General features: G+C 29.2%; 1 protein-coding gene across 2 annotated transcripts; it reads left to right on the top strand.

The window, feature by feature from the left end:
• Positions 1–8,506: 8,506 nt before the first annotated feature.
• On the top strand, positions 8,507–11,494 carry LOC146911886 (LOB domain-containing protein 25-like). 2 transcript variants are annotated; one of them, XM_085718154.1, is made up of 2 exons: positions 8,507–8,789; positions 10,867–11,494. In XM_085718154.1, exon 2 carries the CDS (start codon positions 10,894–10,896, stop codon positions 11,320–11,322), a length of 429 nt encoding a protein of 142 aa, XP_085574280.1. In that variant the 5' UTR covers positions 8,507–8,789; positions 10,867–10,893; the 3' UTR covers positions 11,323–11,494. The 2 variants fall into 2 exon arrangements, with proteins under 2 accessions (XP_085574280.1, XP_085574279.1); XM_085718153.1 differs by having other exon boundaries at positions 8,509–8,789; positions 10,888–11,494.
• The last annotated feature ends 3,149 nt before the right edge of the window (positions 11,495–14,643 follow it).

Below are 14,643 nucleotides of genomic sequence, written 5' to 3'. Positions count from 1 at the left end.
ATGATTATGATTTAATGATGATGTTTGTTTATGAAGTTGATTATGAACTTGATTATGAAGTTGTTTTCGATAAATGCTATGTTTTGATAATGATACTTATGTGAATTATATGATGATGCTTACGATTATATTTTGTGTTAGATATTGATGCTTATGATCATGATTTAAGATAAGATGTTTTATGAATAATAATTGAGATTACTTGATGAAGTATATGACTAATGTAGGAAGGATAATGACACTAGTTAAGGAAGTTTAAGTTATTAGATATGATTAATGGATTATAAGATGTTTAAGTTGTTGAATGTACTTTACATGATTTATATGCTTTATATTATTGTTTGAGAAATCTCACCCCTCTGCTTGGAAATGTTGCTCTTCGTATGGGTAACTTGCAGGTAACCAGGATTAGTTGCGGTCGTGAGTGGACTCCTCACAAGTGTGTCTTAGGTGTTCTAATACGTAACGGGATGGGATTATGTCTTCTATTTCTATTCCTTACGTATTACTTATGGATTTTTATGAATAAATGTTGAACAAGACTTATGAGATTTTTATGTTGAGGCCTGTGTGCCAAAGATTATTTTTATTGTTGAACTAATTTCCGCTGCGAAGTTTTGAATTACTTATGTTAAATGATTTTGAAGAATAAATTGTTATTTATTCAGTTTATGAATTTTTAAGAAGTGTAATATTCCGTTTAAAGTTGAAAAACTCTGATTTATTTAAGAAATTTTTACGTTGGGAAAACGGGGTGTTACATTTTGCATAAATAAGCTATTTTGAATAAGTTATTTTTTAAAATGAGATCGGAATAAGCTGTTTTGCATAAATAAGTTGTTTTGAATAAGCGGTTTTTAAAAAATCATTCTAATAAGTTGTTTTGCATAAATAAACTATTTCGAATAAGCTATTTTGCATAAATAAATTGTTAAGAAAAAAATTATAATATGGGGCTTTATTATGCCCACAAATAAATAGATTTTATAGGGGCTTACTTGGGGTGTAGAAAGCAATTATGTTGGGTGTAGAAAGCAATTATGCACGGTGCATAAGGATCTCCTTATGCACCATAACCACACCCGAACTCATATACTTTAATCATGAATGGAGGCACAACATTACATTACATGTTATGTTCGTTAGTTTTGACTAATTTATCTTACACTTTTTTTAGATAAATTATCCTAAAATTATATCGTTAAATTGACCCAACATATTGCTATTCATATACGCCGACAGCCTTATTGAAGTGTGAAATGCTATCTAATCAAAATATAATTGGTCTCCTTTACATGAGGTTTATTGTCCCTTCTTTACACTTCTAAGCATGATCGATTATATTGTCCCTTAAACGAAGAAGTTCATAGTCTTCTTCATCTTTACATATAGATGATAACTCAAGTGAGGAGTATCTCTCTACGTGGATGTCATACTTGAGCTACAAAGACACTATGAAAGGTGTCAACTTTTTTTTAAAACCAAAGGAAGATGCAGCCAAAGAAGCTACATCCCCATAGTACTCATTATATTTTAAAAATTTAAAATTAAAAAGGTGTGAGATCCACATAGAGAAATAATGCTTATTTGAGTTACTCTTCTCTATAACTACTAGTTTTATTTTCTCTAATAGGATACCTATTAGGTATAATAGGATAGCTATTAGGTACTAACCATTGTGAAGTTAAATTGTGGATGGTAGCCTAAATATAAGGAGGATATCTTTCATTTTAATTGAAAGAAAAAAACAATATAAGGAGAATTCTTGTGTTGTGTTTAGTTACATGGATATTTAATTTTTTAAATCTTTCTTTTAAAAAAAGAACGTGAACAAATTGTGATTTTGGTAATATTATACTAGTTCACCAAAATTATTTTCTTGTACACTGCATAAACATAAATGTATGCCGGTCAAAGGAAAATCGAACTTGTTGATTTATTGACTTTTTTTATGTCTTTTTGCACTTTTTAGAAACAATTATCCATATAATAAGATGTTTTCCTCGAAAGCAGTTTCATGTCTTCTCCCCATTGCAACATTATCATTAATTGTCAGTATCAATTGTTCCCGTTGTTCTGCTCAAACATGTGATCTTAAGGGTAATCCAACATTATTACTTACTAAACATAGACACACCATTTAACTGAAATTTAAACATTAATTCGTCACGTTATAAAAGTTTAGAACATTTCGCTATAGACTAAATTCCCGTTGGTAGTAAATTATTGTTATGTGGATAGTGTCACATATGAGTTCAAATTTTATATGCGCACATAAGAGTTTTATCAAACTCGTATGTAGGCGAGGAGAATCGTTTGGAGGAAGGAGAGTAAAGGGAAAAAGAGAGAACCATTCATATTTTGGAGAGTGTTCTTTTGTTGTTGAAAAAAATGAAAATAAATGTTTATAATTAATATATTTAATTTTAAGAGTATTACAACAACATAAATTGAATTTAAAGAATTTATTCAAACCCTTTAAGAGTATTATACTTATATTTAACTTTGAATATTATATATAATATTTGTATTTGTCTGTTATTGTTGTATTTTTTCAAAGCAATAACAAGAGTCGAACACAGAATATTTGTGTCTAAGACCTGTATTTTTATTAGTGGACCAAAACTCTTGCATTATGTTATTGTTGTGTGCACTTAGCTAAGGTATGTGTCAACACATATGATTGCAAAATTAAAGCTTAAATCATTTAACTCATTATATCACTTTCTTTAGTTCCTTAAATAAGATGCATGAACATACTTTTGTACTTTGTCATCATTCCCGTCTATTCAGTTTTTATTTTTATTTTTTCCCTATCAAATTGGTTGTTTGTTACTCCCTCCGTCCCGGTTTAATTGACCTACTTTGGTTTTTCACACAGATTAAGAAAAGTGTATAAATAAAGGAGAAAGTGTAATATATTGTATTGGGAATGATAAAAGTAGTATTATTTAGTGTTATATTGTATTGGGAATGATGAAAGTTGTATTGAAAATTGAAATGAGTCAGTTTTTTTGGGACACTTTTTTTTAGAAAATGGGTCAGTTATTCCGGGACGGAGGGAGTAATACTTATGATGCCATGCCAAGATAAGGTATTTGGTTATAAGTTAGTTTATGGAGATGTGTGTAAAGTTAGTTAGAATCATCAACTTTATCGAATTATCAAAATTTGTAATCAATTTACCTATAATCTTTTTATAACAAAATTCCGAATTTGTCAAAATCACAAATGTGAGCGGAAAATATAACCATTTGTGTTGGCTATAGTTGGTTGTGCATATGATAGCATATAAGCTTTAAGATGGAGAGGGTCAAATCTCAAATAGAGCAATGCTATATCTCTAGAAAAAAAACATCAAGAATTCTTCAAGAATAAAAAGCAACCAATCACAATGCACTATTTACCACAATTCAAGGAGGTGTGGCTGAAAAATAAGAAGTGGACAAATAAATCATGCAATTAAAACTTGCCACATGTGTCTTGAAAAATTCTTAATGCTATTTTTCTAGATAAATAGCATTTTCCTCTCAAATAATATATATAGATATATGATTTGTTATCAAATTAAACAATCTAATTAAAAAATCAAATTAAGGGCCCGTTTGTTACGGATTAAAATAAAAGTGATTTTGATATAAAATAATTTAGAGATTATGGGCCCGTTTGTTATAGCTTTTTTAAGAAAAAAATCACTTTTTTTTAAACAAATAATCACTTTTAAGAGTTTTGCATCCGTTTGTTACAGATTTTTAAAAAAAATCAAAATCTAAAAATAATCTAAAAACAGCTTCAAATGAGAAGCTGTTAGGAGCAGCTTAAAATAAAATAGATTTTTTTTAGAGGAGAGAGAAAATATAATTTAAAAGATTGAACTAATTTTGTAACAAAAAATCCCTTTTATATAGTTGTATCCAAACAAACTAGATTTTTTGTTTAAAAAAAGTGATTTTTATTACCGTAAACAAACGCAAAATAGATTCTGATTTTTCATATAATCTCTAAAATATAATCTCTAAATTATTTTATATCAAAATCACTTTTATTTTAATCCGTAACAAACGGGCCCTATATTTTAGAGATTATATGAAAAATCAGAATCTATTTTGCGTTTGTTTACGGTAATAAAAATCACTTTTTTTAAACAAATAATCTAGTTTGTTTGGATACAACTATATAAAAGGGATTTTTTGTTACAAAATTAGTTCAATCTTTTAAATTATATTTTCTCTCTCCTCTAAAAAAAATCTATTTTATTTTAAGCTGCTCCTAACAGCTTCTCATTTGAAGCTGTTTTTAGATTATTTTTAGATTTTGATTTTTTTTAAAAATCTGTAACAAACGGATGCAAAACTCTTAAAAGTGATTATTTGTTTAAAAAAAAGTGATTTTTTTCTTAAAAAAGCTATAACAAACGGGCCCTAAATAAGCAATTCCCATTTAAATTAATGAAGCATGCTCCAATTGATTACTATCAAATAATCAATTCAATTTATACAAATATGGAATGCTATACTTTGATTCTTGAAGCATGCTTGTTACGATTTGTGTAAACAAACATTTTATGAGTTGGAATATTAATATTGAAAGGGCCATTGAGGAAAAGCTCGATATAATAGATTTTCAATTTTTTTTTCTATATGTACCGGGAATAAAATAATTGGCACCAATTCATGGCCCCTAATGATTAGAGAAGCACAATTATTGGTCGATAAGATGTCAGAGCTATTGGTATATCACGCCCACTAGGATACATACATGTCAATCCAAATGAATTATTTCTATTTCGGTCTAGAACTCAGGTTCACAACAGCGATGGTAGATCAATATTTCAACGGTGGTGTTTGACCAAAATCTTCGTCTTCAGCCTCTTCTTTGTGGATGTACTTACAAACACTCCAACATCCAAAATAGAATGTTCATGAGGTGGGTGTCAGAGTTTAGAATGAAGCATCATGATGCGAGACTTATATAGCCCAAGTCCACTGCGAAGTAAATTCAAATCATATTTTTACAATGAGGAAATATATTTTAAAAAGTATACAAAATTGCCTGTGAGGTGATAATTATTCTCCATTTATATAAAAGACAAAACTTAGGTGCATTTCTTTATGTTTTGTTTGGGAGTTCGAAGGGTAAGGTACAGTAGAGCTTTGGTGGGTGGAAAATATAAAAATTGAGAAATCCTTCACATTTTTTCAAAGAGTATTTTTGTAGAGAATGATAAATTAATTTTATGATTAATGTTTTTTTATTTTAAAAATATTATAACACACGTTGGCTCAGTTGGTAAGGAACGGGCCACTTCCTTGCAGAAGGTTGTGTGTTCGATTCCCTCTGCCGATGTGAGGGCAGTGTTGGTGGGTGATATGTAAGTACCTCTATAAGTGTCCTTCGGACCCGGAGGCGTGCCCTGACCTTGGTGGTGACCGGAGCCGAACCCACCTAAACTTTTTGTAACCAAAAAGAATTTGAAGAATTCATATAAACCCTCCAAAACTCTTCAAAACCCTCCTTTTATGCAAATTTTGAATTCCCCCAAATTAGAGAAGTTTTATATTATGAAGAAAAATGAACCATCCAAGGCGCCTTCATGTTTTTTCTTCCAAAACCCTCCCCTCTCTTCCCCTTAATTAAACTCAAACAAAACATAAAGTTCTTCGCATAAAATACTCATAACTACCAATGATTTCTCAAACCCATAATTTTTTCAAAATTTGTTATAACTTCAAAAATTGAATTTTATGTGTGAAGAACTGCACGAAAAACACCAAATGTAAGTTTTATACTTATATAAATAGATCATATCTCATCCAACATATACATTCTCAACATAATTTATCTCATTTGTTTATAATGTTTTCTTTTATAGTTTATAGCGTTCTAAGTTTTATTTTATTTTTGGTGATAAAACATTTCAAGATCGATGAGAAAATAGAGGTAAACTCAGTCAATCAATGAGTCAAGAAGAATTACAAAGGGAGTTTTTCTTCTTTACAAGTGAGGTTTTGGCTTCTAAGGGCAAACTGGGCTGTTTTCTTACTTGTACATAAACACAAATAGAAAAAATAATTGGGTACACTCACACAAAATGAAGAAAAATAAATGAGAAAGAATTTAGTCACATTGTTCAATTATTTTCTCTTAGTTTTTTCAATTTATATTTGTATGTCTAACCATTTTTTATTTGTGTTTGTAATCAAGTAAGTATTTCTCCGCTAGAAGAGTGTACTTGGCACCATTCTGCTAGATTCTATATCCCACAATCTACCTGAAATTTCAAAAATAATTATATAATAAGTATTTTAATTATAAAAATAGATTCCAAATTTAATATGTTTGAAAAATCCAGAATTCTTGTAAAAAAAAAAATCCAGAATTATAGATTTTTCAAATATTGGAAAATTTGGAAGAATTTAATATGTTTGAAAAATCCAGAATTCTTGTCAAAACAAAATCCAGAATTATAGATTTTTCAAATATTGGAAAATTTGGATTATAGGGAAATTTTGGGGTGTAGATACTAGCTGGGAGATATCAAGTAGATTTTCTATGATTAAAAACTATAAAGCTAAAGTGGGCTTTATTCTTATACAAATATGATCTTTTAAGGTAGAAATAACTTCTAAGTTTTTATTTTCCACATGAAAAATCTACTACATACCCCCAGAGCTGGTCTCCTTAGTACAATCCTAAAGTCTAACTTTGCCCCACAGCTTTCACAAACTGTTTTCTCTCAAAATTTCTCAAAAATATATTTTTGAGAAATTAAAAATATCTGAAACAAAATATATATTTTGGAAATTTAAAAAATATGAACTTTTGAAGTTTCAAAAAATTTAACTTCTGAAATATATTTTTTGTTGAAATTTCTTAAATTTTAGGTTTTGAAATTCCAAATATAAATATTTCGAATTTTGAAACATATTTATATGGTGAATTTTTCCAAAAATCGAAAAAATTCAAAATGTATTTATAATTTGAATTTTCAACATTGAAATTTCTTTCCTAAAAAAAAACATTTAAATTACTTGAACAATTTTTTGCATGAAAAACAACTCGTCTGATTTTAGATTTTTTGAAATTAATTCTTAATAAAATACATAAAGAACTCTTAAGCTCTGTTTGAAAGTTTTGAAGGAAAGGGAGGAGAGTGTTTTGGAGGGATGAGATTAGAGAAAAAAAAAATAAAGAAATCTTTTAAATATTTTGAAAGAGTGGTTTTGTAGAGAATGATAAATAAATACTTATGATTAATGTATTTTTAACTTTGAATGTATTCTGATTTGAAAAACTTAACCAAACCCCCAAAACCCCACAAACTCCCCCTCCCATACAATTTTTTAGTTCCCCCAAATTAAAGGGATTTTATATTATGAAGAAAACTTAACCCTCCAAAACCCTATACTCTCATAACTCTCAATTCTTTCCACTTCTTCGTTCCTTGTTTTACAAATTTTTCCCTCTCCTCCAAACTCCCAAATAGAGCCTTATAGAATTTCAGAGTTTATGGAGTTAACTGGAGTTAAATGTGGTCTGGGGGTGTAAGTAGTAGATTTTTCTTTCCATAATGTGTAATCAAAAACCATATTTCAAGGCAAATGAGATTCCACAACAAAGGACACAACAACCCTGCGTCTTCAGAGCCCAGTGGCCAAAATCCCAATATCCTAGAAAATTACTACGTGATAATGAGTTGCTTAGTTTTGTTATGATTGTCGTGTTATTTTTCAGTGTCATTTATAGGTGATTAATCTTTGTCAAAGAATATGTGGAGAAAATAAGATAGATTATCTACTGTTAATCAATTTTTTATTTAAATCGTAAGAATCAAATATCAAACTCTTAACCACTTGCTTAAGATATCTAAACAAACCTCTTACCCGTTGAATCAATTCATTGTTGATGTAAAAGACCTTAATAATACACAACAATCATTAAGGTGGATCCATTTTAAAAGATACAACCTTTTTCTTTTATTTATAAGACTCAAATACTAGATTGCTTACTAATAAAGAGAAAACAAACGTCTAACCCCACCTACACCCATAACCATTAGTTCCTCATTTTTAATTTCCTTATGGCTCTCGACTTAGATAAATTATACTCCCTCCATCCCACAATATAAGACGTTTTGGGCATTTTACACATATTAAGAAATAGTAAAAGTAACATTAAAGTTAGAATTGAAAGAAGAGAAAGTAATAAATAGTTAAGGTTATAATAGGAAAAGTAACATTAAAAGAAGAGAAAGTAATAAATAGTTAAGGTTATAATAGAAAAAATAACATTAAAGTTGTATTGGTATTGTAAAACGACATATAATTTGAGATAATTTTTTTTCCCTAAAGCGACATATAATTTGGGACGGAGGGAGTATATGTATATGTATACAAGCATGTATATAAATATAAACTAACAAGTAGTGGATTATGACAAAGTTAAAGTTCGTTATAATAAAGTTAAACTTTGCTATTGTTGTATAGTGTTTAGTATTATCATAATTAAAAGCTTATGTCATAGTCACTCTTTTTTACCTTAATGTCCCATTTATGGCAATTGTCTTTTGCTTTCCGTTCCAGTCTTTATCACCAGAAATGCTCTTTGCCTCCCTTCAACTCCTTATAACTACGTACGGTTTCTAACATTACCAAATCTACCAAATCTCTCTCTCTCTCTCTCTCTCTCTCTCTCTCTCTCTCTCTCTCTCTCTCTCTCTCTCTCTCTCTCTCTCTCTCTCTCTTAAAGAGTGGATCTTTGAAGATATAGCCTAGCTAAGGGTGGAAAAGGTAATGATTCAATTTTACATATAACGTTCAATAAAACCTAGTTTCATGCCAAAATATTTATGTTTTCCCTTGTTTTTCTAGTTGAAATTTTGCCTAAGAAATTAATGTTTCTATCGTTATATGAACATGCTTTTGGTTTTTTAATTTTTTGGAAGGCATGGAATTCAGGGTGAATGGAATGTATCTTTCAATGGAAAGAGTTGAAAATTGAGAAATTTCCACAGGTCTAGCATGTCGTAGGTGTGCCTTTCTATTGTCCCTTACCCACTTCCATGTGTACATCACAAAGGAAGAAGAGAGAGAGCTGAAAATTAGAGAGATATTAACAAGCACCTAAAGTTTCCATAACCCTAGTTTAGATATATGTACGATCTATGTAATTAAAGAGTTGATTAAATTCATTATCTTTAAACTCCCTTATAACTACTTACGGTTCTCACTTCTCCCGTGTCCATACAGAGATCGAACTCATGATCATTTGCTTAAGGACCCAAATTTCTTACCAATTAGACCAATCAATTGTTGATATTTGGTTTTGTTATATACTCCCTCCGTTTCAAAATGAGTGTCGCTTTAGCCAATTGCACACAGATTAAGGAATGAAATAAAGTAGTCAAATGTTATAGCAATTTTACCAAATTATCCTAATCTATTGGTTTGTTTTTCATTAAAGAAAAAATAATACTTTGGAAGTAGTGTAACATAGTATTAATTGAAGGGTACAATTGAAAAGAAAAAGTTATTATTGCATTGAAGACCGAAAGTGACATTCATTTTGAAACAATTTTTTTTTGGCTAAAGCGACACTCATTTTGAAACGGAGGGAGTATTTTTTTAGGTAGGTAGACGAAATGAAAATAGTTATTGAAAACTTAACACACACAAGTGGATGATTTAGATGTCGAACACCGACCATGTTGTCTGGCCTAACAAGATAGACATTTTTACCAGATGAATTAAGACTTTTGGACTTTTGGTTTTCTTTTATCATAATTTTGTTTTGATTTGTTGGGTTATTAATTTTTTAGTCATTAATTCTATTATTTCAATATTTATTGTTTTCCTTTTTTTAATTTTTATATATTATATATGATTGAAATTTATAAAGTTGCCGATTTAAATAATTTTTCGGTTTGGTTAATTGTTGTTGTAGTATGACTTAGAATTGTCCTTGTGAGCTTAGCTCAATTGGTAAGGACAATGCATAATATATGCAAGGTTCGGGGTTCGAATCCCGGCCACCACAAAAAAAAAATAGTATGACTCATAATTTGTTGGATGAAGAAGGATGAAGAATTGGATGAAGAAGGATGAAGAATATTGTTGCTAAATGAAGAAGGATGAAGAATATTGTTGCTAAAAATATAAAAGATTTGTTTCAAATATATTTTGTGCTGAAAATATATTTATTGACAATAAATATATTTTTGTACTGTATGAAAGAAGATTTGATGCAAATATATTTTGAATGGGAATATTTGATGCAAATATTCTTTCACCGAAGGAGGAAAAAAAATGTATCTTCAACGTGATATCCATTCCAAATTTATGAGTTATATTTCTCTATAAATATAGACTTGTATTAGAGTAAACCTTGAGATAGAGGGGGCTGAAAACAGGTTTATAAGCCAACATACAAGTTAGGGTTTATAGAGAATTTCTCTTGGCAACAAACACTAGGGTTGGGATTGTTTTGATTCACCTTGAACAAAACACTGTTAGAATTGAGTCTCTTGGTCACGGGAAGAGATTGAGACTTGAGTAGAATTAGGTTTGAAAACCAATTCTTGTAACCCTCAATATCTCTTTGTAAAGAAACTCATATTATTATAGTGGAACGGAGATCTGCTCTCTCCCTCAGGGTATGTCATCATTAGACCGAACTGGGTAAACATATTCTTGTGTTCTCCTTCTTCCTTTATCTCTTGCTGTTTATTTTTGCTTGAATTAAATTATTAAATTGCCGCCCACTTGATTTGATTGCTTGGTTTTATTTGCTCCACACATCAAGTTTTTATCGGTGTGTTTTTCACACCGAATTCACAACAATTGTGTTTTATTTGCTCAACACATCAAGTTTTAATGAATTGAGATTTAGATATCGATGATGGCCTCAAGCTACTCAAATTCTCCATGTGCTGCTTGCAAGTTTCTAAGAAGAAAATGCAACCAAGATTGCATTTTTGCACCTTATTTCCCACCAGAAGAGCCTCATAAGTTTGCAAATGTTCACAAAGTATTTGGTGCAAGCAATGTTAGCAAAATTCTTAATGAAGTCTTACCTCATCAAAGGGAGGATACAGTGAATTCTCTTGCCTATGAAGCTGAAGCAAGGATTAAAAATCCAGTGTATGGTTGTGTTGGAGCTATTTCAGCGCTTCAAGGACAACTCTTTAGGCTCCAAAAGGAACTTGATGCTACAAATGCTGATTTGATTCGTTTTACTCATGAAGGTTCTTCTTCTCTTGGTCTTGGACAATTTCACTCTGATGACTTTTTAAATTACCCTTCAAATTTCAGCAATGACATGTGATTTAATTTTAACCTTTTATGTGCAATAATTAGACTCCTATGAACTGAATTCAAGTTTACCATTTAGGGTTTCCTATTGTAAAGTACTGGATATTTGGATATGTGTATATTTATCATAAGAATATATAATTATGTTTTTTTAAAAATTATAATGTGATCTATGAATGTTGTTGGGATAGCCCTATGAATTTAATAATATATATATATATATATATATATATATATATATATATATATATATATATATATATATATATATATATATACATAAAACCTTACAGAATCAGTCATATTATATAAGGTTTTATGTTATTATTAATATATATTATTGTGATTAATTTCTACAAACTATGGTATATTTAGTTTTTTTTCTTAAAAGAATGTTATATATAGTTGTATTCTCCCTTTGTCAAAAAAAAAAAAAAAATTGTATTCTCCCTTAATTTAAAAAAAAAATTGAGGAAGGAGAACTTTTTTATGAATTTAAACTGGTATTAAAATGATTATTATACAACTGTCTATTTAGGAAATTAGAACATAATACATTGAAGTTTATAGACTAAGCTTTTACTACTGAGCTAACACGATCAAGTGTACCCACAACACTCACATCCCACACATTTATACATTTATCTTCTTTTTCTTCACTCTCTAATTATATAGGGTTGGAATCCTCTCATGCATGCATGCATCCTTCTAACAAAATAAAGTTGATGTTTTGCATAATGTTTATGTAGCTCAGTTGGTTAATTAGGTTCGGATGCAAACCCTAGTAATGCCTTGAGATTAAAAGGACTAATCTAATTTCGGACATTTTTTTATTGTAATTTTTTCTTATTTAAAAGGTCTCATTTTGATGATTGTTTTATGGCTCTAAATGTATTAGATTGACCTTGATGAAATTAAACTCAATTTATTTATTAATTTTCCCCGTTTTTCTTAAAAATTGGCCACTAATAATTAAATTTGTCCTTCCCTAAAAAAAACCAAATTATTGTCTTAGCTATAAAGAAGAAGACTGCGAGCTATGAAACATGAACACAGACACGAAACACGACACATGCATTGACACTGACACGTCGACACAAATACTACATTAAAATAATGATATAATTCAATGTAATCGGTGCTACATAGACCGCGAGTTTCTACTTTCAAAGTGGTCATTTTTGTATTCAAACTATATTTCAAATATCACTCTATATAGACCACCTATATCAACCCACCCTTAATCACATCTACATATACTAGCACACACACATAGATACTCTTATTTTTCCTTGTGCAATGAGTGAAAAGCACAACATGATGTGTAGCTAGATAATCTAAGTGAAGGCCATTTTGAATCATCACCTAAAGAAATGAGAATTTATGTAAGTTGGGTACATGGAAGTTGGACTGCATGCGTAAAAAGGTTGGTGTGCTACTATATATACAAAAAACATTAAAACTACATGCATTAAATAAAGAGTAGACCATTTTCTTTTTAGAGGAAGACCATTTTATTTTTGAGAGGAAAAAGTAGACCAATTATATTTTGTTTTCAGACTTCAATAAGGCTGTCGGCATATAACGAATGCAATATGTGGGTCTATGTAACGGTTTAATATTAGGATATGTTCTCCAAAAAAATAATTGAAGAGTTAATTGGTCAAAGGTAGAGAAAATACAGTATAAACAAAAAGTTAAATATACTTAATTTTAAATTTGAATCAAATTATACTTGTCATTTTTCTTAAGGAGAATTCGGTGGACAAATTGTGATTTTGATAGTTTATATAATTCACCAAATTTCTTTGCTTCACACACACTATATATATGTCATGCTGGTCAAAGGCAAATTGAAACTGTTAATTTTTTGACTTTTTCTGTTTTTGTCTTTTGCACTTTTTAACAAACAATTGTCCATGAAAGAATATTATTGTTGGAGATGAATCTGCAAAAGCATTGTCATGTCCTCTCCTCATTACAACATTATCATTAATTATCACATGCTAGCATCTGATCATGAGGGTAAACCAATTTCAACCTACTCTTAAGACAAGTAATAAAATGCATATTTTGCTACTAATAAAATGCATCTGATAAGGGGAACTTTGACATATTTTGAACCAGCAAATTTTTGTTTCTCTTATATTGGTCTAAGTGAAATTAGACTCGTCTCGAGTTTAAGAAACGATTGAAATTTTTGTTAGAAATAAAAAAAAAGGGTTAATTATGTTTTTGGTCCCTACAAAATGGCGACCTTGTGAGTTTAGTCCTTACTTAATTTTAATAGCATTTTTAATCCCTACAAAAAAATTTTGCACTCAATATTAGTCCTTACTCAATCCAAATTTGTTTAATTTATGCTTAAACTCTTAAGTTTTTCAACAATTTTTTACAGGCGTGTTAAGAACGTTATTAAAAGGTCCTCCGAAAAAAATATCGCAAAAATTTGATTTCTACGTCCATATTTTTGTTACTTATATCTTAAACTTTTGTCGTTTTAAAAAATTCATATTTAATTTATTTCATTTTAAAAAATTATAGATTTTAGTAAATGAACATTTCGTAGTGTTCTAAACTTGTATAAAAAGAATCGTTAAAAAATTTAAGAGTTTAAGGATAATTAAACAAAATTTACTTTAGCAGGGACTAAAATTATAAGTAAATTTTTTTTTGTAGGGATTAAAAATGCTATTAAAATTAAGTAAGGACTAAACTTAGAAGGTCGCAATTTTATAGGGACCAAAAACATATTTAACCCAAAAAAAAATATGGTTAAAAGGGAGATGGTCAGCCAAATTTTTCTAGAGAGATTAATTACTAACAAAGTTGATAAATACTTCACATCAATAATTAATATGGTTTAAAATATTCTTCTTCTTTGATGGTATATATGTACGTGGAATATTTGTTGGATAAATATGTATGTGGATTTTGTCACATATTGAAATATATTTTATATGTATACAAGTCGTCTAACGTCTTATTTAATGATTGAAGTTTTTTTAAAGACAAATGTTAGTATTTACAAATTATGATATTAATATTTACTCATTCGTTCGAATTTGAATTCATGACTTTCAATTTATTTTTAAACTCAAATAAGTTAAATTACTCAACTCCGTTATTGATTAAATTATTTAAACCTCGTTAATAGCAGATTTTGGTTGAAATTTTAGAAGGTGTCATTTATAATAAGTATTAGCTTTTTTAATGTAAACAGTAAATTTGCATCTTGGCGGAGAGTAAAATTGCTACCTTTTCATGCAAACATTCATTCACAAAATAAACTCTTGCCACCACACCATTAGATATAATTGACAATATTCGGGGA

The sequence above is a fragment of the Medicago sativa genome, chromosome 6 (assembly GCF_051527215.1).
Source record: "Medicago sativa cultivar Bolivia chromosome 6, Bolivia_mono, whole genome shotgun sequence".
In the NCBI taxonomy this organism is placed as follows: Eukaryota; Viridiplantae; Streptophyta; class Magnoliopsida; order Fabales; family Fabaceae; genus Medicago; species Medicago sativa.
Note: the sequence above shows the minus strand (reverse complement) of the source record. Positions and strands in the feature narration are given on the sequence as shown.